This window comes from Dendrobates tinctorius, unplaced genomic scaffold, assembly GCF_039654945.1.
Source record: "Dendrobates tinctorius isolate UK_male_01 unplaced genomic scaffold, ASM3965494v1 ptg000035l, whole genome shotgun sequence".
Taxonomy (NCBI): Eukaryota; Metazoa; Chordata; class Amphibia; order Anura; family Dendrobatidae; genus Dendrobates; species Dendrobates tinctorius.
This window is the reverse complement of record NW_027361703.1, coordinates 17087785-17112303: the sequence shown is the minus strand read 5'-3', so window position 1 is coordinate 17112303 and position 24519 is coordinate 17087785. Positions and strand designations below refer to the sequence as shown.

General features: G+C 43.4%; 1 protein-coding gene across 1 annotated transcript in view; it reads right to left on the bottom strand.

Moving 5' to 3' along the window:
* The window catches only part of LOC141087819 (uncharacterized), a 198747-nt gene extending 187227 nt beyond the window's left edge, over positions 1–11520 (bottom strand). The window contains exons 1-4 of the mRNA XM_073573661.1: positions 11282–11520; positions 3308–3397; positions 2509–2616; positions 864–948 (exon numbers count right to left, since the gene is read on the bottom strand). Coding sequence (XP_073429762.1) covers positions 864–948; positions 2509–2616; positions 3308–3397; positions 11282–11377 — 379 coding nt within the window. The 5' untranslated portion in view covers positions 11378–11520. The remainder of the gene's footprint in view (positions 1–863; positions 949–2508; positions 2617–3307; positions 3398–11281) is intronic.
* Positions 11521–24519: the final 12999 nt, after the last annotated feature.

Sequence of the window (24519 nt, the reverse complement as noted above, 5' to 3'; positions counted from 1 at the left end):
AAGGCAAAATCAGGAGAGGAAAAATCAGAGGAAAAGTATAATAGAGACCCGTCACCACTTCTGAAATTATCACCCACTCCTGGTTTTGGCTTACACATACTGATGTGAAATACTGACCAAATACTGATAATATGACCATAGCCTAAAGCCCCCGTCACACATAGCGCTCTCGCTAAACATCGGGTTTCTAAGCAGCGCGCGTCACTTAGAATCCCGATGTGTACCTTAGTTACCAGCGCGCTGATGCAGGGAGCTGGTAACCAAGGTACACATTGGGTTTCTAAGTGACGCGCGCTGCTTAGAAACCCGATGAGTACCTTAGTTACCATCTCCCTGCATCAGGCGCTGGTAACTAACGTGCACAGCGACGCCGGGTGCTCGGCGTCGCTGGTGCTGATCGCTGGTGAAGCTGTCTGTTTGACAGCTCTCCAGCGATCATGTAGCGACTCACCAGCAATCCTGACAAGTTGATATCGTTGTCGGGATCGCTGGTGAGTCGCTATGTGTGACGGGGCCCTAAGAGTTGACTTGGAGTAGGAGCCAGCGTTGAAGAGCTATGCTGTTCTTTTCCCTACACTGTTTATATGCAGCCATGGCCAGAGCTGGTAACAGCTGATTAGTGGGGGTCTCAGGTGTCGGACCCCCACCAATCTCATATTGATGGCCTATCCCAAGGATAGATCATCAATATAAAAGTGGTGGAAAACCGTTTAATCACGTACTGAAAAACTGAGTATGTACGATAATTCTGATGATTGCTACATTGAGTCTGATGATCAGCATGAGTCTTTGTAAGTCATGGTGACATCATAGTATCAAACTCAATGGTCATCCTAAACATCAACCTTTATATTATATCTTACCACATTTCATAAAGGCAAATGCACGTCGAGTCAGTACAGGGGTGTGCAGACAGGTTCCAGCAGTACAGCCAACGGCACAGGTTTTCTACAGACAGAGCAATTTAACATTTTACATGGCTGTGAATGGAGGCAATTCAGCACCCCAGCACAATCGCCATCACTCATGAGCAATAACCATAAGCTTTGCTTAGTAATGTTGTTATCTATCAGCAGATATTAGCTTTTGTGGTCTTTAATTTATTTCAAATTAAAATACTAGTTTTACTCAGCAGGGTGGATTGGAACTGGCGAAAGACCAGCGCATCTCCTACAGGGCACTGGCAATGCCATGATGACAAAGTAATTCATTTTATAATTGCATTGTGTGTGTAAAAAATGGAACCATTATAACCTGAGGGGGCATGTAAGGAGGCCTGATGCTAGCAGCAGGGTCCCGTATATTTATTTGCTTTTACTGCAATGTTTAAGAAGCAGAAATGCTAATAATGAGAGTGAAACAGACAATGTAACTATAGAAAAGGCCCGATTCATCAAAGCTTTCACGCCGCAATTCTGCCATAAAAACTTTGAAGCGTCGCAAAATTTAGGTGATGAGATTTGAGATTTTTAGGGATGCACACCACTTGTCACACGGTCTAGATTGAGGTCAATAAATCACCTATAATTCTGCAAAAAAAAATACATAGGGAATGTATCATGCGAGGAATGTTTGAAGTCAGTCTTGTAGCGGAGTTGCCATTATTTGCACCAAATGTATCAAAAGTGTTGCATGATGTTTCATAAATGTGGCATATATTAAAAGGGAATCTGTCAAGTTAAAAATGGCATCTCATCTGCAGGCAGGATGTCATAGAGCAGGAGGAGCTGATCGGATTGATATATAGTTTTGTCTGAAACGTTTTGGTATTTTTTTTTTATTGAAATCTCTGGGCTTTGAATTAATGTGAGTCCAGTGTGTGGTCTCATTCAGTGACTGACAGTCATCACTATTTGACTGTACATGCAGAGATAACTGTCAATCGCTAGTAGCTACTCCCACTGGACTCCTATACATAAAACACCAAAAAATGAGTAAAATTCAAATTATACAGAATTTTTTCCAACAAAACCCAAAATGCATCTAAAATAGTTTGCAAAATAAATGATATATTTCATCCATAATTTATTAAAGGGGTCCACTACTTGACAACTCATTTTTAAACACTAAAGTGTCACCGTGGGACAGGGGTGGACGCAGACAGAACACGGCCCTCTGTCAGAATAGTATATGGGACCTTTGCCATCCAATCATGATGCACGCCTTTATGTTAAAAGCTCCTTACTAATTTGGGGGTGTAATTGGGACCCCCTTAACCCTTGGGCCCCTGTGCGGCTATCTAAAGTGCATAGTCGTCTTTAGTCTTTACAATTCAGATAAAAGGTGTTTGCTATGTGATCACTTGTCACAGTCATCCAGACATCCACGGTTCCCATGTTTATATGTACATTTTGTAATCAGGTATGATAATGAATGGAAACTTTTATTTATAATCTGTACTAAACGTAATTGTTCAGATTATTGTAGTGCAAATGGGATGTAGGGTGGCATTTCTCCAACGAAAAAGCCATCACATCTGTATGAACAATGAGCTTGTGTTCCAAATACCTTCCAGATAGATGAGGCTTGTAATGCCTTGGTGTACTGCCGCACAGCTTCCTCATGACCATTTACATTTTGTAAAGCGATACCCAAGTGATAGTGTGATTCATAAAGCTGAAAAATAATACGCATCTATTATGGGAAAAAATGGAATAACTGTAAAGTAAATTGCCAAACAGATCAACGTATGCGCTAAACATCCTAATAATACTCGTGCTGCTTAAAAATCATTACATAATGCCAGATCTGGAAATCAAGGGTTTGGAATCCCAGGATGTAGTAGCAAAGTGACACAAGATTAGACTTTAGGCAGCTTTTCTCTATGAGATCATCTGACCTGCTGTATTGACACTTTTCGGTTTTGCTCCCTAAATTCTGCTCATACTAGTGGTAATTATTAATTGGTGGTAAGTTATTAATTAAGTGGTAATTAACTAGTGGTAATTATTTGTTGTTTTGATTCTGCAGTTGCGCACTGTTTATTGGACATGCTGTACTGTTTGTCACATTTTACTTTCGGACCCGCTCCCTTTCTCACATTGTATAGATCCACACCCGCTCATGAACGTGACCAGTACTTTATGGCACGCTTGTTAGGAAAATGAGCGCACCGTATTACATTTTAGAGGCTCTCGTGAAAATGAACTTTAGATGCAAGACTATTTCAGGATGATTTGTTTTAATCACTGTGTAATGTACTTGGCAACAGACCAATGTTACATAAGGGTGTAAAACAATAAAAGCAAGTAATTAGGCCATCCCCTTCTGACTGCAAAAAAAAATTGAAAGTTATAGTGATAATTACCAGTTGCTTAAACTGTGGATCCATTTCTCCTTTTTCAGAGATTTTAATTGTGTTTAGAATTTTCAGTAGCTTCTTATAGTGTTCAATTGCCTAATTGAGTATATAAGACATGTTAATGACACAACTAACCCTGTTAGGGATTCAAATGCAAATGGCGCACACTTACATATAGTCTACACACCCCTGTTAAAATACCAGTAAAAAAAATGCCAAGAAGTAGCATTTTAGAACTTTTTCAATGTCAAACATATTTTGTACAAATCAATTGAGAAAAAATCTGAAATAGTTTTGAGGGGGTGGGGTTTAGAATACAAATAAGAAAACTAAAATAATGTGGCTGCATAAAGGTGAACACACTCCTATTATTGGGGATCCAATTGTGTTCAGAAGTAGCCAATCACATTGAAACTCATGTTAGTAGTGAGTAGTCAGATGCCATCATTTAAAGTGGTTTTGATTAAACTCATATAAAGTTTACACTCCCATGAAAATTTTTATCCTCTTAATATATTGCGAGCATCACATTATATAGAACTGTGTCTTACAATTGCTCATTTTGCCTTTCTACACACTTAATCCTTCTGTTTTTGATTAGGTCTATGGATATGTCATGATTAAAAACTGACTAGCTGAATCTTTCTAAGATCTATGTACTGTAGAAACTGGAGGTCAATTTCCTCTGTATGAGTCATCACTGCAAAAGTTCCTGGTATGGGGGAGGGGCAGAGCACCTGGGTCAGGAGCTGAAGAGTGGAATGATGATTTCTGCAGGTTCAAGACATGTCCTTTTTCTACACAGAGCAGAGAAAAGAGAAGAATTAGCTGCATACAAAGGCAAAATGAGCAATATTAAGTACACAGTCAATATTGCAGTATATTAAGAGGATAAAAAAATTTAAAGGGGTGTTTTTAAACACCAAAAGTCATGGTCTGTAAACAGTTCACAACACAGGAACGGAAGAAGAAGAAGAAGAAGAAGAAGGAGGAGAAGAAGAAGAAGAAGAAGAAGAAGAAGAAGAAGAAGAAGAAGAAGAAGAAATATATATATACACAGCTCAAAAAAATAAAGGGAACACTTAAACAACAGAATATAACTCCAAGTAAATCAAACTTCTGTGAAATCAAACTGTCCACCTAGGAAGCAACGCTGATTGACAATCAGTTTCACATGCTGTTGTGCAAATGGAATAGACAACAGATGGAAATTATTGGCAATTATAAAGACACACTCAATAAAGGAGTGGTTCTGCAGGTGGGGACCACAGACCACATCTCAGTACCAATGCTTTCTGCCTGATGTTTTATTCACTTTTGAATGTTAGTTGTGCTTTCACACTCATGATAGCATGAGAAGGACTCAAATGTCTACATTTCTGTTTTCTTCAGTCAAGATGGGTTGCAGAGTGTACATTAATAAGAAAAAAATTAACTTTTTTGAATTTACCAAATGGATGCAATGAAACAAAGAGTGAAAAATTTAAAGGCGTCCGAATACGTTCCGTACCCACTGTGTGTGTGTATATATACACACACACATACATATATATATATTGCGACATAGTGATCACTAGCGGTCTGGGGTATGCTCGCTTGGTAGCTATATTGGAACACACAGGAGCAGATTCCTTTTAAACAAGTCCAAGGCTCTGGTTTATTATAGCCTCATAAACCATTTTATAAAACCGGGTAGGCATGTGAACAACACAGAATCCACAGTCTATTCCAGTCTGGTTCTGTTCACACAGTTCCAATCCCTGATGTCCGTCAGGACACCATGCCACAGGCTCTGGGCTACCTGGCTAACAGCACCTCAGGTTTTCCCAGCCTGGCTTCCTCTGGCTCCTGTCCGTAATTCAGACCCTTGGTATCTCCTGGACCTTCAGGAGCTCCAACCATTTCCAGTTTCACGCATGGACTGCTCTCATGTGCTGCTCACAGGAAACAAATAGGACCTTCCTGTCTTTACAGGAGCACAACCCTTGGGAGGTGTGTGGTTAACCTGTCCCACCCATCATTTCTGTTAACTCTAAATCCAGGCCTTTACTAAAAATACAGGTTTTTGGGACTACAATAAACAGCAACCTCTCCTGGATTCAGATCGCAGCAGACTTCTGTCTGTGCGATACACACCTATTCCTCAGTACAGCACTAGTTGGTACATCATAACGTATATATTCACACACACTATGTATGTCACAGTGGGTGAAGTAAATATTAAATATGTCACCAATTTTCTATGTAAATATATTTCTAAATGTGCTATTGACATGAAATTCTTACCAGATGTTGGTAACAACTAGAGATGGGCGTACAACTGGATGTTCAGGTCCGGCCGAACAGTTGTAAAAAGTTCGGGTTTGGGTACCAGAACAGTACCCGGACCCGAACCCCATTCACTTGAATAGGGGGCCTGAACATCCAGTTTTTTGTGTGTTGTAATGTGTATGACAGCATGGCAAACCGCTTCTGATCGACGAGGAAATCATCCCCGCAGGGAAGAGAGCCATGGTTCCCACACTGTCAAAAGACAGCAGGAGTGCTCAGCTGTGATCGGAGGTATAAAGCTTACCTTCGGTCACTGTTGTCAGATGATCAATCAAAGAGGAGATCCAAAAAGGGAAAAAAAAACAAAAACACCTGGTTCCCGCGCTGCTCAACCCTCAAATGGAGGAAATCCAGTAGATTCTAGGAGTAGGTTCCAATATCAATGCTTTATTTCATAGTACATACAAAGACAACGCGTTTTGAGGTCCATTCCATGACTTCTTCCTCAGGTCGGATGTACAAGAATGAAGACAAATCAAAGGTTGACAGTTTATATCATACTGGGGTTAATTACCCCGCTGCTCACAAAGAGGAAGCTGTGGGGTGGAGTAACCAAATGCAAATACATAAACATTCCATTCCAAAACAAACCAATATTAAAAGACACAATAACTTACTCCCCATAAATCACAAATTGGACTAGATTAAAAAGATTAAAAAGATTCCCCCTTTTAAAAATTAAAAAAAAAAAAACTTCTCATACCAGAATCAAACCTATAAGGTTGTGGGACTAAATGTATGTATGTGAACTAGAATCATCCACTTTAACTGGTAGTGCTGTAGGCACACTATTATATTGGACTAAAAAGAGCCATCAATTTAAGCTAAAAAGTGAACATTATATACAAAAAACCTGAATATTCCTTTTTTTATCATCTCCCCAAGATACATAAAGATCTTAATAACCCCCCATTATAGGCCCATTATATCTAGCTTTGGCTCTATTTATAGCGGATTGGCTGAATATATTGATTCTGTGATGAAAATCCATGTTTTTACATTACCTAGTTTTTTAAGGGACTCAGCTCACTTGATTCAGCTTCTGAAGACTGTACAATGGAAGGATTCATATATATTTGTGACTCTCGATATTACAGCACTTTATTCAAATATCCAGCAGGATGTAGCTCTATCTTGTTTACTATTTTATTTGGAATCTGATGATCGGCTTTCGGCCCCCCAAAGAACTTTTATATATAAGGGTATTTCATTAATCATGAAAAATAATTTCTTTACCTTCTTGGGTGCTTTTTATCATCAATTAACGGGTGTGGCTATGGGATCTAAAGTAGCACCAACTATTGCTAATCTTGTTATGGGACGTTTTGAGAACATTTTTATAGAGAATTCTGTTTTTAAAAACGAGATCATTTTTTATAAGCGCTTTATTGATGATCTGATTTTAATTTGGGATAATCGGCACAATAACCTTGGTGTTTTTATTGATCATCTTAATTCTAATAAATGGGGTTTTAATTTTACTCCACATTTTAGTGATACTGCCATTGATTTTTTGGGATTTAAATTTATTTATTGAATCCTGCAGTATTCACACTAAGATGTTTTTTAAGAAGGTGGACGCTAATAGTTTTTTACATTTTGAAAGCGGGCATTATATTAAATGGGTTTTCAATATACCAGTAAATCAGTTTAAGAGAATTAGGAGGAATTGTACTGAGGAGAAAGATTATTTGGAGCAGGCTGATTTTTTTAAAAAAAGGTTTTACGCACAAAACTTTCCAAAAAAACTTATTGAAAATTCCCTCAGACATGTACAGACTGAGTGTAATCAGGAAACGCTGCTTACAAAGAAAAAGAGCCGAGAAGATGGGGACTTCTCGTTTAATTTTTTAACCACATTTAATAAGTGCCACAAACAAATGAAAAATATATTAAGGAGGAATTGGCACATCCTCCGCAGTGATCCTGTTTTGGGGAAGTTCTTGCCTGAGAACCCCAGGGTCACCTATAGGAGGGCTCCCATGATCAGAAATATATTCGCCCCCAGTCGCTTGAAGGAAAAAACCCTGAATCCCTCTGTGAATATTAAAATAGCTAGTAATGTTGGAGTGTTTCGGTGTGGAAAATTGAAATGCCATTGTTGTAAAGGCATCACTCATAATATGCCCTCTTTCAGCTCTACCTCCACCAATGAATCCTTTCCCATACGTGAAAGGTTGTCCTGCGAGTCGGACTTTGTCATTTATTTGATACAGTGCAGCTGCAATAAGCAGTATATAGGGCGGACAACACAAACATTAAGAAAGAGAATTAATGCACATCGTCACAATGTCAAAAAAGGCTTTATGAAGCACGGCCTGTCCAGACACTGCGCTATCACACATGGACGGGATTTTTCGGGTTTGCGGTTTTTACCTATTGACCGGGTTGATTCTAATACCCCTAACAGATTCCAGGCTTTGTGTAGAAGAGAAATCTACTGGATTTATAGGTTGAATACCATAAATCCAAATGGCCTCAATGATGTGTGCGATATTTTCAAGTGAAATTTCTTCTCAGATGCGTTTATTTTTCTGTCACTCTGAAAAGGTTTCCTGACTTCTTATGTTAGTACTGTAAGTGGAAAACCAGTCTGGTTGTTTACGGTCTTGGTTTTCTGTGTATATAATGTTCACTTTTTAGCTTAAATTGATGGCTCTTTTTAGTCCAATGTAATAGTGTGCCTACAGCACTACCAGTTAAAGTGGATGATTCTAGTTCACATACATACTTTTAGTCCCACAACCTTATAGGTTTGATTCTGGTATGAGAAGTTTTTTTTTTGTTTTTTTTTAATTTTTAAAAGGGGGGAAAAAAACAAACAAATTTTTGTTTTTTTTTGTTTTCTCTTTTTAATCTAGTCCAATTTGTGATTTATGGGGAGTAAGTTATTGTGTCTTTTAATATTGGTTTGTTTTGGAATGGAATGTTTATGTACTTGCATTTGGTTACTCCACCCCACAGCTTCCTCTTTGTGAGCAGCGGGGTAATTAACCCCGCTATGATATAAACTGTCAACCTTTGATTTGTCTTCATTCTTGTACATCCGACCTGAGGAAGAGGTCATGGAATGGACCTCGAAACGCGTCGTCTTTGTATGTAATATGAAATAAAGCATTGATATTGGAACCTTCTCCTAGAATCTACTGGATTTCCTCCATTTGAGGGTTGAGCAGCGCGGGAACCAGGTGTTTTTTTTTTCCCCTTTTTGGATCTCCTCTTTGATTAATGGAAGCAGACGCTGTCTGTCTACACCCTCCTGCTGCAGCTTCATTATATGGGATTGAGCGTATTTAGTAGTTGTGGCATTACACAACCTCTGAGGGTGAGTACCCTGAACAATTCAAATTTACTTATTATATCTGGTAAAGCCCTATGGGCGCGCTTTTGTGGTTTCTTTTTTCTTCTTTGTTGTCAGATGATGGGACTACTGATTCCATCATCTGACACCTGCTGCTGCTAATTACAGTGAGTGCACGATGGGAGAATTCATTAGCCGCTCCTGCACTGTAAATAAATAATTAAAAAAAAAACAGCGTGGGTTCCCCGGTATTTTTGCTAACCAGCCAGACAAAACTCACAGCTGGGGGCTGCAACCCTCAACTGTCAGCTTCAGCAAGGCTAGTTATCAAGTCCCCATGCTGTTTTTTTAAATTATTTAAATAAATAAAAAAAAAGTCATGGGGTCCACCCCATTTTTGGCAACCAGCCTTGCTAAAGCAGACAGCTCGGGGCTGGTATTCTCAGGATGGTAAGGGGCCATGGATATTGGCAACCCCAGCCTAAAAATAGCAGCCCACAGCTGCCCAGAAAAGGCTCATCTATTAGATGCGCCAATTCTGGCGCTTTGCCCAGCTCTTCCCACTTGCCCTGTAGTGGTGGCAAGAGGGGTTCATATTTGTAGGGTTGATGTCACCTTTGTATTGTCAGGTGACATCAAACCCATGGCTTAGTAATGGAGAGGCGTCTATAAGACATCCATCCATTACTAATCCTATAGTTGCATGGTAAATAAAGACACTGCCAGAATAAAGTCATTTATTTGAAATAAGACTAAACAGTTTTCCATTTTTATGTAAACGCCTAATTCCAGCAAAGCCCTCGTTCTCCTGTAGTAAAGGTGAAATAAAGAAAACAACAATATACCATACCTGTCCATCGTTCTGTCCCACGCCATAATCCTTGTCTAGGGGATAAACAGTTTTCATCCTGGACGGTGCCAAGATGTGACTGCTGGTAACTGAACAGCTGCTAGCGTAGCCTCAGAGACTGGTGGTGACGTCATCGAGGTTACGTCCAGTCACTGAGGCTCCATTCCCAGACGAGCTGAACTGCTGTGAACTCGGTGACATCCCCGCTAGCACCATGAGAAAAACTCAGATTAGAAGAGCAGAGGGTATCTCATGTGCACAGCTCTCATCAGGTCAACACATATATTTTCATACAGATTCAGATTTGGGTTTGACTGCGCCATTTCAAAACTGTGGTCATCTTCTGGGGAATATATATATAAAATGGAAAAAGATTCAATAGATTGCATTCTCTGTCTTTTTCTTGTCTTGTGGGCATCCCATTGCACATGGGCCCATTCACAATGAGCACATACATACTTACATACATGAGTGCACACAAGCACACACATTGTCCTGTTAGTTTAGCCTTTTTTTAAATAAATCTAATGTTTTCAATTACACATGTTTATATTACATACAAAAATATATTATTAAAAAGTTTACATCACAATACTATTGAATAAAACTCCATTTTGATCTATAAGCAGACGTACATGTCAATCTTGATGAGCAGTGGGCTGGAAAAAGAAGCACCAAACTCGTTAAGAAGTGGGCACCTCTTAATGAATTTGGCGCATCTTTCAACTGGCAAAAGAAATGTAATCCAGTCTGATGCCAATTTTGTGCCGTACATTTTGATTAATCTGAATGACATGGCGAGCAGCCAAGCAAACCCATTTTCCAAAACTCCATCCACTTTTCAAAAAATGGCAATATTTTTGTGCAACTTAAACTTAAGCAAAACCTTTATAACATTTCAAGCAGTTTTACACCAGAATAAGCTGCTTAATGAATTGGGACGTATATGACATGTTAGCCTAAATCATATTAAATGTATTATTTTAGATTTGAACTGGGAAAATATTGTTATGGTTTATATTTTATACATTGCTTTGATTATGATTTTAACAATTTATGTTTAATATCTCTGTGTTTTTGTGTGCTTAGCATACTTCTGCTTTAGCAATAAACTGAGAAGTTGCTTAAACCGTTTAGATTGGATTTTGAAGGTATAGATATTGGAACATGTGTCTTTCACTGATATGCTGACCTCTGATATGCTGACCTCTGGGTAATGTTCTGTAAGTTCCTCTTTTTCAAAAAGACAATTACTGTAAATCCTCAGTGATGCTGAAAGTCAGCCAGATAGGCTCTGTACACAAACGTTTGTATATTGTGGCTTTGTCTCTGTGACCGGTCAACATCCTGATTTTTCAAAACTGGCAAATGTTTTTAGACCCCCATGCGTCTACTCCAAAATCTCTCCCTAAACAGGGGTTTTTCCATAACAATGTAAGTTGGATTTTTTGTGAAAATTACAAAGAAATTATTAAAATGAATAAATTAGCAATTTTACCTTTTCCCAATGCTTTGCCCTCTCACTGGATATGGCGGTGCACAGGCTTAATTGTGCCATTTGTTTTAGAAAATGGGATTGTCCTGTGGAGGTCATCTGTAGTCCTTGAAGTAAACCAGGTTACATCAAAAGTAAAATAAAATAGATGTAAAATGGAGCGTTCAAATGAACAGACCATCCAGCCGTTCACCAGGACAATGTGCTGTGCACTGAACTGCAAATAACTGATGCAAATGATATTCCACAGTCTCCATAGCAAGTACCTTGTGCTAACGTACCACGGTGTCTCATGACTATGACCTATGGTAATAATTAATTGTGGTAGGAAACGAAAAGCAAATATATAATGTTTGCCCTTTGGTGTCACGCATGACCAGACAAGCAAATCATTGCTTTGTTAATGCTCTACAGATAGACTGACCAGAGGCTGTATATTTGCTTTGTTATATAATATCAAAGCCAGTCGGTTTCTTGTCAAACAGGAGGGTCAAGTATGCATGAAAGCTACTTGATGTGTCATTCGGAGAAGCAAATTATTGTGTTGGGTTTTCCTAGTCCATTTACCAAGAGTTCAGGAAATGTATTGTAGCTCCTCATGAAATGTTCTTCATTGACACAGATCATTAGAGTAGTATCCTAATGCACTTTTTCTAACAATTAAGATAAAGTAGATTTTAAAGAGGACCTTTCACTGGATGTTTTACATTTAATCTGAGTGCCTACTTACAATTCTAGATGAAAAAACGCAAAGTGCAATAGGGTCTTATCCAAGATATACTGTAGGGAAACAATTGTATTATGCTCACTTAACCGGGTTGGGTGTAGCACTATCACTAGTACGGTGAAAATACCAGCTGCTGCAGCGTCTATAGGTACTGTCACACTTAGCGATGCACCAGCGATCCCGACCAGCGATATGATGCGGTCAGGATCGCTAGTGCATCGCTAAGTGGTCGCTAGTGAGCTGCCACACAGGCAGATCTCACCAGCGACATAACAGCGGTCGGGGGTCGTTACTTACCTGTCAGACGAGGCGATCCTGACATCCTCCCGCCCTCGTCCACGCGTCGCTCGTCGGCGCCACAGGAAGCTCAGCTGGAAGCTGACGACGAGAAACGGTCCAGGACGTTCTCGCGCGATCAGCAATAATCAGCGGGGGAGCCGGTCGGAGGTAAGTATCACACATAGCGATATCGCTAGCAATATCGCTGCTACGTCACAAAAACCAGTGACGTTATAGCGATATTGCTAGCGATATTGCTTAGTGTGACAGGCCCTTATAAGTGTGGGCAAGAGATAATCATGGGAGTGGATTGAATCTGCGCTGAGAACCAGGACTGAATAAAGTGGTTTATTGTTAACGCATTTTACAGTCAATATGACTTTTATATCAGGATAACCACATGTAAAAAAAAGTTTATCACAGGTGCTTGTCCTAAGGAAGGAGCTAGATTGATTTCGAAACACTTTGACCACAAACAACTTTATTCAATTTTGGTTATTTGATCCTTATTGGAAATCAGCAGTGCAGATTTAATCTACTCCCATGGTTATCTCTTACCTACTTACAATTAACACTGCTCCACTGATTATTGAACAGTTTTTCTTTTTTTTCTGTGCCCCTGTGTGCTAAAGTTAGGTTACCCTGGAAATGAAGATGCTAACTTCCTATTCAATAAACTGGGCATATACCATAGATCTTTTCTATGGGTGCAGCCATGTTATGATCCACCAGCTTCAGAGGTTTACCATATCCCATGGATTTTCCCTAGCCTTCACCATTTAACACATTTTCCTTAGTTAATTTCTCTATTGCTCTCTATGACCACTGTTTCTCACTACTTCACCTCAACACAGCTTTAACTTTACAGTCCTGCTTAACAAGTGTCCTTTGCTCGCAATGTGATTCTGCGTCTTCGACCCCCTTAGGGTACCAGTATGGTCAAATTTAACATCAAGCTCTGTGACACTCTGAAACTCCCACCTGGAACAATCTATATGTTTCTCACACTCTGTCCTGTCCAAGTCTGTTACATTGCAAGCTGTCATCTCCAGGCCTCTCTGCTAGGTGTTGTCTCACAGGACTCATCCCCACAAAAGAAAACTGTTACAGAACCAGTGGAGCAACAGCAATTGGAGGAGGTAGTCAGTTTAAATTAAAGAGTAACCATCGTTTTAATTTTTTTTCATAAATAAATAGAACATGTGAAAATAGGATTTGTAATGTCTCTTATTGGAGAAATCTGGTGAGGAATAGAGCTGCAGTGACAGAGGCTTGGGAAGAGCTTACACGTGCCTAAAGCACTTTAGCCTCATTTGCATATCGATTCAATTGCTGATCTCTCAGGAACAGACTGATTAGGTAAAGGTATTGCTGGATTTGTAAAGAGCTGCATACACATATAAATAATCATTCACTGCTGACGCACGGCGGTGCCTGCATCCCCCACTGCGCCACCAATGTTTTTTTGCCATACCAACAGGATTTCTGCTCCTCTAGCACCTGGACTATTGGCTATATTGGATAATCCGCATTTTTTTAAAATATTGCCTAGCAGTGATAAACTATCAACCGGTGACTACCAAAACTCTACTTCAAAAGGGCGACTATGTGATAAAGGCCGTTGTTAGGCCGAAACGTCAGCTGTCGCTTCATCACCGTCAATTAAATAATAAAAAGCTCACTTTAGCATAATTTACGTGTGCAGTGATTCTATATCGACTTCACATTTACGGGACCAGAGGCTCCCTTTCACTAGCACCGTTTATTCATTACACTAGTCGAGTGCTAGCCATCTGCCATATCTGCACATATAAATAGTTTGGGAGGTTAAATGTCACAATCTCCACTCTGTTCCTGTCTGATATGTTACTTTGTGTAGGGGTTGTGCTGCATCATCTGTGTTCACTTTCCTTGATTAGTCTTCTGCTTAAGCATGCTAGCTCCTTCACTCTGTGTCAATCGTACACTTGCTGTTGCCTGTGTAAGTCTGATCATTCTGTGCTCTGCACCTGACCCAGCTTGACTTTATTCCCTTCCTGGACTTAAACTGTTTGCTTGTGACCTGACTACTCTTTTGCCTGCTCCCTGTAAACTATATTGCCTTACTGGTTTTCCTGACCCCGGCTCATGAAATGGATTTCGTCTCTGACTACCCCTTGTTGTACTGCGCCATTTCCTAGACCTCACCTTGGATCATTTGACCTCCCTGTACTTATCCAGTAACTAGTATTACATTACTATCTGTTATAGTAGTCTTTCTCTCCATTTTTGGGACTTAGCATTACTATAGTGACTCGTGTAACATTAAATCTTTCCAACTGATTCCCTTTAAAGAAGTAGTTTGTGAATTGTACGACTGTATTGTTGCTCTAGACTCAGGATTATTAATATTGATTCAGTAGTAAGTACACATGGATACAGAGTAGCTGTCTTTATACCTTTAAAGGAAATCTGTCATCACTTCTTTCCCTACTAAGGTCATGACGCTGTCGGTGTCAGATAGTACATTTAATTATAGCTTGTTTGTTCTTTTAACCCTTTCAACAGCTTGACTGTGTTGTGAGCTTTATCACATAAATAGAAAAGCTTCAGCATAGCATGCAGTCAATTCACCAAGGCACTGCTGCAGATTTCCCAGCTGGGGAGTGATGGGGAAGCTAGTTCTGCTGAGGATAAGGAGGAAGAGAGACAGGAACTGAAATATGATGAGATTGAAACCTTGATGGAAATTGGGCCCGCTATTCTTGGTGTGGGTAAGATGTGTCATGTCCAAGCCTTTGACTCTGTCCCAGACTCCACCAGGTTTGCCCAGTATTCCATCAGGGAAATGTATTGTCCCTGTCCACAAGAACTTGTCCATGTGTCTGTGGTTAGGTGGACCTTCCGTGTGACTGCATTGGACAGCGCATGGCTGATATTGTGTAACACGTGCTTATGTAATGCGGGAATGGCACACTGGGAAAAATAATGTCGTCTGGAAATTGCGTACGTTGGGTCTGCCACCGCCAAGAGGTCACGGAGAGACTCAGTTCTCACAAGTCAAAACGGCAACATTTCCAGGGTTAGCCGTCTGGAAATGTGGGTGTTTAGTGTTTGGGCCTGTGGGTGGATATTTCTGCTTTCTAGTAAATGTCTGGGGCAGAGACAACTGAATGCCGAGCTGGGACAACAATGTGGACGTGGTTGCTGACTGTTGTGTGTGCAACCGCTGGGTTGTGGGCAGGAGGCATCAGCACCTGCTTCATGGACAGATGGACACAAACTGAACATAGCAATGCCTATATATCAGAAAGTAATATATCAATCAATTTATATAGTAGATGATATATAGTTGCTAAGTAGATGAATGGTAGACCATTCGAAAATTTAGAAGAAACCGAACAAAGAAAACCTCGAACTTATGGTCTAAAAGGGAAGTGCAAGTACTAATAGATGCTTTTCATAAAAATACTTTTATTAAACAGAAGTGGTAATCGGTAGCACTACAACAAAAAATGTGCCCGTACTTGTGGGTCGCCCTCGCACACCCAGGGCAGCGGGGTACTCGGTACCGGGCCGGTGTCGAGGCGGGAATGTGTCACAGCAGCGGTGACCCGGTCTGTGGCCCTGGGCGCCCAATATCAATGGCGGTGATGTTAATGGTGTTAAAGTTTATATGAATAGTTCGTGACGCCACCCGTGGTGTTTGGCAAGTAAGATGGTAAGCCAACGCTGCATACAGATACGCTGGGACTGATGGTGTGGTGCAGCAGAGATGGTATAGCTCCCCACAGGTGGAGCTGTAGTCCCAGGGCAGTGTAGGTGCAATGGATGAGGAGAGGCGCAGAATGGTATGGAGGCTGGTACCCAGGTGTAGTGGTGCGGGAATAACTGGAGGACACCAGAGCATGCGGTTCCAAAGCTTTACTCACTGTTTGCAGTTCACACAACTGCCTGCCTCCGTACTGTGTTCTCCAGGTCAGGGCTCCAGCCAACCTCCAGGCAGGATAGGATTCTCCCCTCCACACTCCGCCAGCATGTACCTTACTGAACGACTCCTCCAATGCGCCTTTAGGTGCGACGCACTCCAGTACTTAGTTACCCTGGAATGCCTCTCTCTAGGTGTTCCTAGTCTTTACTTGTATGACAGACAGCTGTAGCCTGCTTCGGGGACTCCTCACTGCGTCCCGGCTCTCTATTCAGTTGCTGCTGTGTCCCAAGTCTATGATGGGAGCAAGGCGTTAGCGGCTCACTACTCCTCCGGTGTCTGTTGCCGGACATAAAGATCCAATCAACCTCGGGGACCGGGCCCCGGCCTTTGCGCTCTCTGGACTGGAAGGGTTCTCTCTCTTTCTCAACCTGCTTCCCACCGTCCTTCTATTCTCCTTCGTTCCGATCTGTTCTCTCTCTCTCTTATTGAAGGTTAGGTTATCAATCTTATCAGTATCTTTCTCTGGTCTTTCTCGTGCCAGCAGCCAAGATCACTGGGACCTGCTGCAGCACGTCCCTCAGACACCCATCTTCTCTCTTCTCTTTCCTCTAACCAACTAACCACTAACTTTCACTCTTCCCACTCTTTTCTATCATCTCACTCCACCCGCCTCCCAGCACATCTCGTGTTACGAAGCAGGGTTCCACGAGGGGTGCTCTACTAACCCCCAGCCTGAAGCTGTTAGGTGGCCCCACTGAACTATCCTGTGTGTGGAATGCAGGTGTGGAGTGTGGTCAGGAGTTCCCACCCTACCTGAGTGGTGGGGCACTACACCTTTGGAGAAGATGCAGTACCTCTGTGGCGACTGAAGCCTTAGGGGCGCCACACTTGGAATATGAGGTCAATAATAAATAAGGTAATAAAAACATATAGTGACGGAAAAAACAGCGGACCAAAAAAATGGTAATGATATTAAACACATATGAACTATAGCCACATAGGTAAAGCCCAAGGTTACACCAAAGCAAAAACAATGGGAGTAAATCAGGAGGCACGTTCCTTTAAAGTTCATAGGGTTTATTGCTTCATAACCCATAAAGCAGCACATAAAACAAGGAATAGCCTTTAGCTCAGGTGAAAGCAAACATAACAATGTCCATTACTTCAGGCTCAGTCCTGGAGCCTCAGCAAAACACAGGAGGCTTATCCCTCCTCACATACAGCCGGCATACAAAGGCCTCACCAGGTCAGCAGCGTCAGCACGTGGTCTTCAGGAAGGTAGCATACCTTCCTCCACATAGGCCTGCCGGGACCTTCCACGTGGCCCAATCAGATCCATGTGCGCTCTCTCCCATGTGACCTATCCTGGCCACATTATATGGTTCATAGCCACGCCCACCGGGTCACATGACTGACCTCATCACAGGTCCTTCAAGCATTTACACATTCTTTCCAACAGTGCTTTAAACACACCCCCTGGGTGGGTTTGTAGGTAACCAGGCTCGCCCAACTCTCTAGTTACCTGGAGACTTCTCCCTTACACCTTGAGACAACACCTCAGCAATATCATTGCTGATCAATACGCATACATAAGTCTCCATCTCAAGGCCACCCACCTTGAGATACATAACCATCCTTCTGGATTCTGCCACTCATCCTTTCTCTTGGGACTTCCACACAGCGCTCCCTAGTGGACACAGTGGTTACTACACCACAATATATATATATATAGTGGTGTAGTAACCACTGTGTCCGCTAGGGGGCACTGTGTGGAGGTCCCAAGAGAACGGATGAGTGGCAGAATCCTGAAGGATGGTTTTGTACAGTATTTCAAAGTGGGTGGCTTTGAGATGGAGACTTGTGTATGCGTGATCAGCAATATCATTGCTGGGGTGTTGTGTCAAAGTGTAAGGGAGAAGTCTTCAGGTAACTAGAGAGATGGGCGGGTTCTGGTTACCTACAAACCCACCCAGGAGTGTGTCTGAAAACGCCTGTATTAAAAGGCTATGTGAGTGTGTGAAGGACCTGTGGTGAGGTCATAGTCACGTGACCCGGTGGGCGTGGTTATAGACCATATAATGTGGCCAGGGTAGGTCACATGGGGTAAATGCAGGGACCTGGTTGGTCCAGTGTGGAAGGTCCCGCTGAGATGGAGCTTCCTGCCTGACAGCACATGTGAAGTGGCTGTGAGCAATGGCGATGTGTGCCTGAGAGTTCCCTGAATGTGGGCAGCATGGAGGAACAGCCATGAGAGAACCCTGACGTGGGTGAGATAATTAGGAAGGCTGAAGAGCCTGTGTATGGTGGACATTGCTGACAGAGGGAAACTCTGTAATGGATGCTATGCTGGTAATGCTGTTAAGTGAACTTTCTGTTGCTGCTGTGGTTTATGAGGCGTGAATAAACTGCATGGACTGTTTTGATTTGATGAAAATCCTGTGCCGGATGTGATTTTTTGGCTGCAAGCGAGTATCCCCTACTAGATGACAGCGCTGCCTCACATTTGGTGAAGAAAGCTATGGGCAATATTGTAGCCTTGTTCCTGTGAGCAACAGAAGAGGACTGCAAAGTCAGTTGCTAAGGGCAACAGTTTCCAAAAAGCATATGTTGCAGTGCTGGCAACGCTGAGCCAGGACGGCTGATGGTTGGGGAAGCCACTGCCCGGCTGTGGTTCTGGAACCGTGGGGAGGCCTAGTGAGTAAGGCACTGTCTGGATCGGTGAGCCCAGTGCGGCCGTTTCCCCAGGAGAAAGAGACTGGTGTTTACTAGGATACCTCTGCTGTAGAGGGGTCCGAGAACCTGCGCCGCCAGCAGGTGACGGTCGTGAAAACCGTGTTGTACTGACCGGGGTCAGTGAGCAAGAGACTGGTAATTGCTATAGGGTGCCTCTGAGGAGAAGAGGTATCCGAGGACCTGTGTGGCCGACACAGGCAACGGACTGGTGTTTGAGTGGTACTGACCTGGGTCAGTGGGAAAGACTGTGTACCTGGAGGGTTCAGTGAGCAAGGTCCTGGAGTGTCAGTGTTGGGAGGTTCTGGGAGAAGAATCAGATCCCTGGAGCACGTGGTATGACTTTGGACCTGGTGAGGCGTGAGTGTTGGGCAGTCTCAGGTGGAGATGGATGTCCTGAAGAGCACCCACTGAGCCCCTGGACCTGGTGAGGCCGGTGTGTTGGGAAACTCTGGGAGGAGGGTCGGTTCCTGAATAGCACCCGGTGCGCCCTGTGTGTTGAATGGTCTCAGGCGGAGATGGTATGCCCTGAATAGCACACAGACAGGACACGTGAGTTTTGTGTTGGTGTGGCTGGTGTGTTGGGAAACCCTGGGAGGAGGGTCGCTCCCTGAATAGCACCCGGTGCGCCCTGTGTGTTGGACGGTCTCAGGCGGAGACGGTACGTCCTGAATAGCACACAGAAATGAAACATGAGTTTTTTGAGTTTGGTGTGGTGTTTTTCTTTTCTTCTTTTCTCAACTCAGCCTGTGGTGGCTCAGTGGGAGTCAAGAAGGTGACAAGCGGCTTGATGTGGCTCAGTGGGGTCACGAAGGTGACAAGCGGCTTCCGGTGGATCGGCGGGTCCACGAAGACGGCGCAGCAGGAGCTGCAGTGATTCCAGCCGCTGTGTGTGAACAGCAGCCGGTGGTGTCGTGATCGGTGACAGCAGGAGCTGTGGTGGTGCCAACAAGGACTTGTGTGGTATCGTTAAGACATAAACTGTGTTGTGTGAACTGTGGTCTGAGAAGACCGGTATAACGGACATGGGGAGATCCCGAAAGGGGGTGGAATCCCAGAAGGGGGCGGTGGCCCAAATCGGAGTGGTAACCCAAATTGGGGGTGGTTCAGGAAATGGCAGCACTGGTTGACTCAGTGGGTATGTCTGCAATACCGCAGTGTATGTGTATGTCTTGGGAGGAATGTGAGATATCCTTTCCGGGTAGTAATGACGGGCCCCAGGTGTGTACCGTGATGCTGTACAAGGAAGGAGTCTCTGGTAGGCTGGACTCCAAGAGTCGAGAAAAACATCAGAGTTTGCTGTGTCCACTGGGTCATTGTGAATTATAAGGTGGCCAGAGTCCTGATTGAGATGAAAAAGGGGGAGTACCAAGGCGGTAGTATGCCACAAAACTTAGTGTATACCTTTGAGAGGCGCCGGTACTTTGTCATATTTGATGATGTGGGGCAGGAGGGTAGAGACGTTTCTACTGTGGGCCTAGCAGACACTGAGACGCTGACGCCTCCTGACGTGAACAGGCCAGACGTAGGGGCGACCGGAGAAACAATGGCGTCGGGCGAACGTACTGACCTGACGTCACCTGAAGGGTACAACGGTGTGAATGAGAAGGGTGTGGTAAACAAAAAGAGCGGAGCTGACACACGGACAGAGAGTGTCTTGGTGGTTTACCATACGGTGTGGTGTGACTGTGACGTGTTGTTGCCAGTAGCCACTACTAGGACAGAATCTAGTGCTGTGCGGACTGAAACTCGTGACAGGACTGGTAGTAACCTGATCAAGAAGATAACAGAAGTAGAAACACGGTCAGAGGGTAACTGGGGGGTTCACTCGACTGACGGGACTAACCCAGGGGTGCCCTTTGACGATATAATGAAAGAAATAATGGTGCAACACATGCTGTCCAAAAGAGAACAAGAGCAGGAGATACAGTTAATCAAAGAGACAGTGAAGGAACATCTCGAACGAGAAAGTGTGATGAGACAAACGGCCGAGCACAGAATGGAGGAGCTTGAGAAAGAAGTCTTGGAGCTCAGTGGTCACCTGTCAATGTGGCAAAATGTGAACAAGACCCTTAGGGAGGAAATGGAAGAACTCAGAGGAGTAGTTAAAAGTCTTCTGCGGGAGAAATTGGACGAAGACTTACCGCGGGTGAGCGCAAGTGATAACAGGACAGAACAGCCAGTAGTCCTCGGGGCAAAGGGTCATGAAGTGACCAAATCGTGTGAAGTTGGGGAGTTAAGAACTGAAGAAGACAGTCACCCGGTCGGGTCAACTGTAGAGAGAGAAGTGTCCGTGGTAAAGCTAGAGCCTTTGGTTCAGGAAGAGAGCAAGACCACAACCTTCCAGTCTGTGATTGATGTACCAGAGGACATGCAAGAAGCCTGTGCGGAGGAAGGTGTGCATGAGGTTTTCAAAGAGGCGGTCAAAGCGTGTAAGGTGCACTGGGCACCTGAGACTCGGCAGTTGGTGATAGTATCGGACAGAGAAGATACATCAAATCGAGTAGCTGTCCTGAAAGAAATGCATCTACAATGTCTCCACACCAAACAGCGGGTCAGGCAGAGTAATGTGAAGGCTGCTCGATGCCAAGAGTTAGCAAGGGATGCTATGGATCAGCTGGGTTTGCGGAAAGATGTGGTGCCGGTACAAAAAGTTCTGATGGGGAGAATCATTGGAAGATCCGGGAAGGTAATGCAAGACCTTGTGAATATCTCCTGTGTGGTGAGAGTGAGGATCCCTCCTGATGATGAAGACCAAGTATCCAGTGAGGTGGGTAGGATTCCCATCCTGGTGGTTGGCTCCGTGGAGAGCCTGAGAGACTTTCGGATGCTCTTGGAGTATCGAGTGGGGTACCTGCAAGAGATTGAACAGTTGAGGCAGGGCCGCCGGTGAATTAATAAAGAAGTACGGAATACCAGGTGGCGGCCTGCAACCCAACAAGATGTAAGGACCGAGGAGTTCCGCCAAGAAGTGACAGGGCAGATGGCCGAAGAATGTCAGCAAGTGGTAGTTCGACTGGCAGGATGACGTTGAGAGACCGTAGTTCCTGTGAGACCCTAAATGAGTCAGACTCAGGCCAGACAGTAGGCCTGTTTAAGACTGATGACCGTACCAACCGGGGGGAGCTGGTCGGGGAACGGAACAAACAGAGAGAGGAAGGTGGTGACTAGACAGTGTCTGATGATGCAGACTGTAAGTGGAGGGTCAAAGAGCAGGACCGATATTCTGACCACTGGGGGCGGGGGAGGCCTAACGTAGAGAGGAGGCCGTATGACAGTTGGAAAAGGTTCTCTCGACCTGTGGGGCAAGGTGTGATGAGTGCCCGGTCTCGAGAGCCTGATGTAATGTTGTGTGTTCAACCCCACAAGTTTGAACAGAGGGGTGAGGTATGTGGTGTAGTAACCACTGTGTCCACTGGGGGCGCTGTGTGGAGGTCCCAAGAGAACGGATGAGTGGCAAAATCCTGAAGGATGGTTATGTATCTCAAAGTGGGTGGCTTTGAGATGGAGACTTGTGTATGCGTGATCAGCAATATCATTGCTGGGGTGTTGTTTCAAAGTGTAAGGGAGAAGTCTTCAGTAACTAGAGAGATGGGCAGGTTCTGGTTACCTGCAAACCCACCCAGGAGTGTGTCTGAAAACACCTGTATTAAAAGGCTATGTGAGTGTGTGAAGGACCTGTGGTGAGGTCATAGTCATGTGACCCGGTGGGCGTGGCTATAGACCATATAATGTGGCCAGGGTAGGTCACATGGGGTGAATGCAGGGACCTGGTTGGTCCAGTGTGGAAGGTCCCGCTGAGATGGAGCTTCCTGCCTGACAGCACGTTTGAAGTGGCTGTGAGCAATGGCGATGTGTGCCTGAGAGTTCCCTGGAGGGAATGAACGTGGGCAGCATGGAGGAACAGCCATGAGAGAACCCTGACATGGGTGAGATAATTAGGAAGGCTGAAGAGCCTGTGTATGCTGGACATTGCTGACAAAGGAAAACTCTGTAATGGACGCTATGCTGGTAATGCTTGAACTTTCTGTTGCTGCTGTGGTTTATGAGGCGTGAATAAACCGCATGGACTATTTTGATTTGATGAAAATCCTGTGCCGGATGTGATTTTTTTGGCTGCAAGCGAGTATCCCCTACTAGATGACAGCACTGCCTCACATTATATATATATATATATATATATATATAGACAGACAGATAGATAGATAGATAGAAAATATATACAGTATATTTTGTCAAAATACTGGTATAACCCCTGCTGTTTGCACAAGAAAAGATATATAACTAAGAAATAATAAGCACCAGGGTGTATTCATATGCACTAAAAACAGAGGTACAATAAAGAGTTAATAAGTGTATGTGGCAAAAAAAAGGGGGCAGGTTTGTGCCAAAAAGTGACCCTGGAACAGTACATATAAAAGAACAATAATGGGTAGAATAAATACTTAGTGAAAGTGCAAGCACAGAGTTGGTGCAAATATAGGGTCGTAAAGTGTTAAAGTGCTATAGCAGCAACTCAGGGGAAATAAAAGGGGCTTATACCTTTAAGGTCCGCCAGTCCAAGTACAGCGCACACCCTGATGCGTGTTTCTGAATTGAGTCCTTTGCCAGGGTGTTTTTTCCGTCACTATATTCTGTCAAACCACTACCTCTTCCTGCCTGTTTTCCTGCTATGGATTCATCCCTCTCTGCACTGCTGTGCTCGCTAGGTGTGCCACCGTGCCAGTTTGGATCAGTGACCTCATCATCGGCCACATCAGCTTCCAATTCCTCAATCTGATCCTCCTTCTGAGTTGCAATTTGAGGCTGAACTGATGGTAACTGTGCCTCATGACTATCCCCCACCTCTCCAAACATGAATTGATCTTCCCCAACGTGGCCATGGGTGCTCAAATGTTTGGGCATCACTGCATTCTACCTCCTCATGACCCTCTAATGATGCACATTGAGAGGTATGACAAATTACAAGGGAATGTAAACAGTTCCTCAGAGTGGCCAGTGTTGGAGTCATATGTCTCCTGAACTCTTGATGGTGGGAGGAAGGAGGACCAGGTTGAAGATTCAGAGACCCAGGCTCTTGGCTACTGAGAGTGGACCATGTGGAAGACTTTGTGATGCTGCTTGTCAACACACTGGAGCCTTTGTCTGCCATTCAACCCACAACATCCTCGCACTTGTCTGGGTTCGTTAGTGGTTTAGGGCACTGACCATATTTTAAAAGGAATCTAAAACGCGGTACAGTCACCTTCGAATCTGTCACACCACATCCATGTCCCTTAATGTCACTCTTTCTCATCTTGAATGCGTTATGCTTATGAAACCAAAAAATACTGGCTTTATTTTTCACAAGTACCCTTACAAAGGTCTTGTATAAAAATTCACTGTATCTAGTAATGTATGGCTATTTTTTTGGAGATCGCAGCTTGATTATACCCAGTAACAGCCGACTGATGTAAATTACAGGTAAGTAGTAACGTTTGTGTATTTCTGCAGGCTATTTTTTAAAACAATAGAAAATTATTGTTTTTTTCAATCATCTTGCTCTACACACTCCAAGTGTGGAGTAATGAAGATTATTGGCCCTGCTAAATTGTC